This window comes from Coptis chinensis, chromosome 1, assembly GCF_015680905.1.
Source record: "Coptis chinensis isolate HL-2020 chromosome 1, ASM1568090v1, whole genome shotgun sequence".
In the NCBI taxonomy this organism is placed as follows: Eukaryota; Viridiplantae; Streptophyta; class Magnoliopsida; order Ranunculales; family Ranunculaceae; genus Coptis; species Coptis chinensis.
The window spans coordinates 45,416,761-45,419,544 of NC_141456.1; the positions used below are offsets into that span (position 1 = coordinate 45,416,761).

General features: G+C 39.3%; 1 protein-coding gene across 1 annotated transcript; it reads left to right on the plus strand.

Annotated features, from left to right (window-relative positions):
- Positions 1-1,516: 1,516 nt before the first annotated feature.
- Positions 1,517-2,119, plus strand: LOC147524245 (uncharacterized). Its single transcript, XM_086574041.1, has one exon. The coding sequence runs from the start codon at positions 1,517-1,519 to the stop codon at positions 2,117-2,119; it is 603 nt and encodes a 200-aa protein (XP_086430167.1).
- The last annotated feature ends 665 nt before the right edge of the window (positions 2,120-2,784 follow it).

A 2,784-nucleotide genomic window follows, 5' to 3' on the forward strand; every position in this document is an offset into this window, starting at 1 on the left:
GTTAATTTTGGATCAGGTACGGGTTAACCTGGAAACATGCCTTTTTGTTGTGGTTTTTCTTGGGCTAACTGTTGGATGGATTATTGGATGGTTAGTAATATCTGTTGTTGAGCTTACATGTATGTATCAAATCTATCAGTTTGGGAAAGTTGAGTTGTCACGGGTTGTGTAACAGGAACTATCTCACGTTGATTATTAATGGGTAGATTTTGATAGTTGTTATTAATCGGGACAAAACTTCTATTATTATTATTATAATTACCTTGCCTTTGTCCTTGCCTTGGGTGATATTGATTGTAGTTGTTGGTGGACCTAACGTTTTGATTATTAAAACCTGGAGGTGTTGCTTGTTGGTGATTATTACGCCAACTAAAATTAGGATTTTGTCTCCAAGGTGCATTAGGTATATAATTAAAAGCACATACATCTTCTGGCTGTGATTGTGGTTGTTTATAAGCAAGAGGACAATAATGATCGGAATGCTCAAGATTATAACATAAATTATAGCAGAAGAGAGTTTATGTTCATGACGGGAGTTGGTTTCTCTTCTTGTTTTTTAACAGAAAGGGCATCTACCTTACGAGTGAAGGATTCAATTAAAGTTTTAAGTTTAAGATCTAGTTTAATCTTAAACATACTGGCTGCCTTAGCTGTAGAAGAAGGAATGGAGCGGGAGTAATCGTTACCTCCCCAGTTGTTACTTTTCTTTGATTGATTATCTAGAAAGTTATAAGCATTTGTGGCTCTTTTACCTAGAAAATTACCTCCATTCATGATATCTAAAGTCTCTTTATGATGTTGGGATATGCCTTTGAAGAAGGCACGAACTAGTGTGTCTTTACCCAGATTATGATGTGGACATTCTACTAGAAGATCAGTGAAACCCCGAACCTGTGGCCAAACCCAATGGTGGTAACAATATCAGTGCTTTGCTTAGAACATTTTACATAAAATGTGCTAATAGAAGCATCAAGAACTTCATGTTTCATTAAGTGCAACTTTTTTGCTTTTCATACTTGCAAAATTTTAGATGCCACAAGTTATACTTTTTAAACTGATTGTTTGTGTTTGTTTACCCAAAAGTTTGCAAGATAACGATATGAAATTATCATGAATCAGCTGAAGTTCTTTCAGAGTAATGCGGTTTCCATCGAGAAGTTGATCATCGTCTCTTCTAATAAACATTTAGGGGATGTATAACAAAGATACTCTCAACATTTCTTAGACTCAACGTTATTGATTGTGAGCGGAACCGTAGTTTCTTGATTGCGTGCTCTCATTGTCTTCTCAACAGCAGAAAAACGCTATTGGTGTACGAAATAACGCACGAACTAACACTTGGAGTGCACTGTTCGGTCGGAATGGGGCACAGGAAGCGACTGTGGCATTTAAAGAATGCACTCCAATCTATGTAGGAGAAGTAGCTCAGTTTCCACAAGAACTGCTTGAGCAAGGAATTCAACAATGGGATGAGTACCTAGTAGGTTATTTTTTGGAATCGAGGCTCTTGTAACTAATGGTAAAGGATTTCCTGGAGAAAAAATGGAAGCTTAAAGGATCTTTTGATATCACCACTGATAAGGAGCCATTCTACATGAACTTCACGAGCCCTGAGGATCGCCAAATGGTACTCGAAGAGGGGCCTGTATTCATTGCAGGTAGAGTGTTTGTTGTGAAACCATGGACAGTTGAGGTAGATAATTACAGGAATAAGGTGGCCTCAACTCCAGTCTGGGTAAAGTTGATGGATGATCCAAAGGAGATGTGGACATTTGATGGCTTCTCTTACCTTGCTAGTTTGGTTGGAGGAACACCTATGTTTATGGATGATGCGACTGCTAAATGGAGAAGATTATCTTTTGTGAGATTTTGCATAGAATTTCTTGTGAATCATGTGTATAAGGAATCTATCAAAGTGAAAGTTGGAAATAGTGAGGTGGTAATACCACTTGAATACACATGGAAGCCTGTGTGCTGTAGTAAGTGTAACCGGTTTGGGCATACTGATGACAAATGTGCAGGAAGGACTACTCGGGTGTGGGTAAGAAGAACAACACCACAAAATGAGGAGGTGCAGATAAATCCAAATGCAGTTGAGGGCCACACAGAAAGCCAATAGGAGGAGGTTAGCTTGACAGAACAAGTAGATGGGGGTAATGTGGAACCCCTAGCAGTAATGGTTGCTTTAAATAATAACCAAGAGATGATCACGAGGCCTGAAGAGAACCAAGAAAACCTTGCTATAGTTGCTACAGTGGGTAGTACTAACCAGCAAGGTTTATGGCAAGAAACGACAGAAAGTGAAGAGCCTGAGACTAGGCAAGTTAACATGGTATCTCCTGGAAGAGTGGAGTGTATGTATGTTATAGATAGCCAAGGATCGGCAGAGACATCTGCAAAGAATTCCTTAGTGACTCCTCTCCAACAAATAAGGTCGACCCATCCAGATGCAGAACTGTTTCAGGTAGAGAGAAATTTATTTGAGGCATTAGTTGACATGGAGGATGACCTATCTGATGCAGAACTGGAGTTAGTTGGAGATAACAGCTCAAATCCTGCTCCTGTGAGAGATACCCCAGTACGTTCCTCTGTACAAACTAGGGCCCAAAGCAAGCTAAGTGAAAATCAATCAACGACATTGGGGAAACGAAGAAGGGGCAGACAAAGAGGAAGAAGAAAGAGGAGGAACCATTAACTCAAATAAAACGATTAAGCTATGTAGCTGGAATGTTAGGGGACTGAATGAGACTACAAAAGCAAAACAGATGAATAAGTTTATTACTA

Excerpts from the sequence above, each read along its gene's own strand:
- LOC147524245 (XM_086574041.1), top strand. The coding sequence starts at position 1,517 with ATGGTAAAGGATTTCCTGGAGAAAAAATGGAAGCTTAAAGGATCTTTT.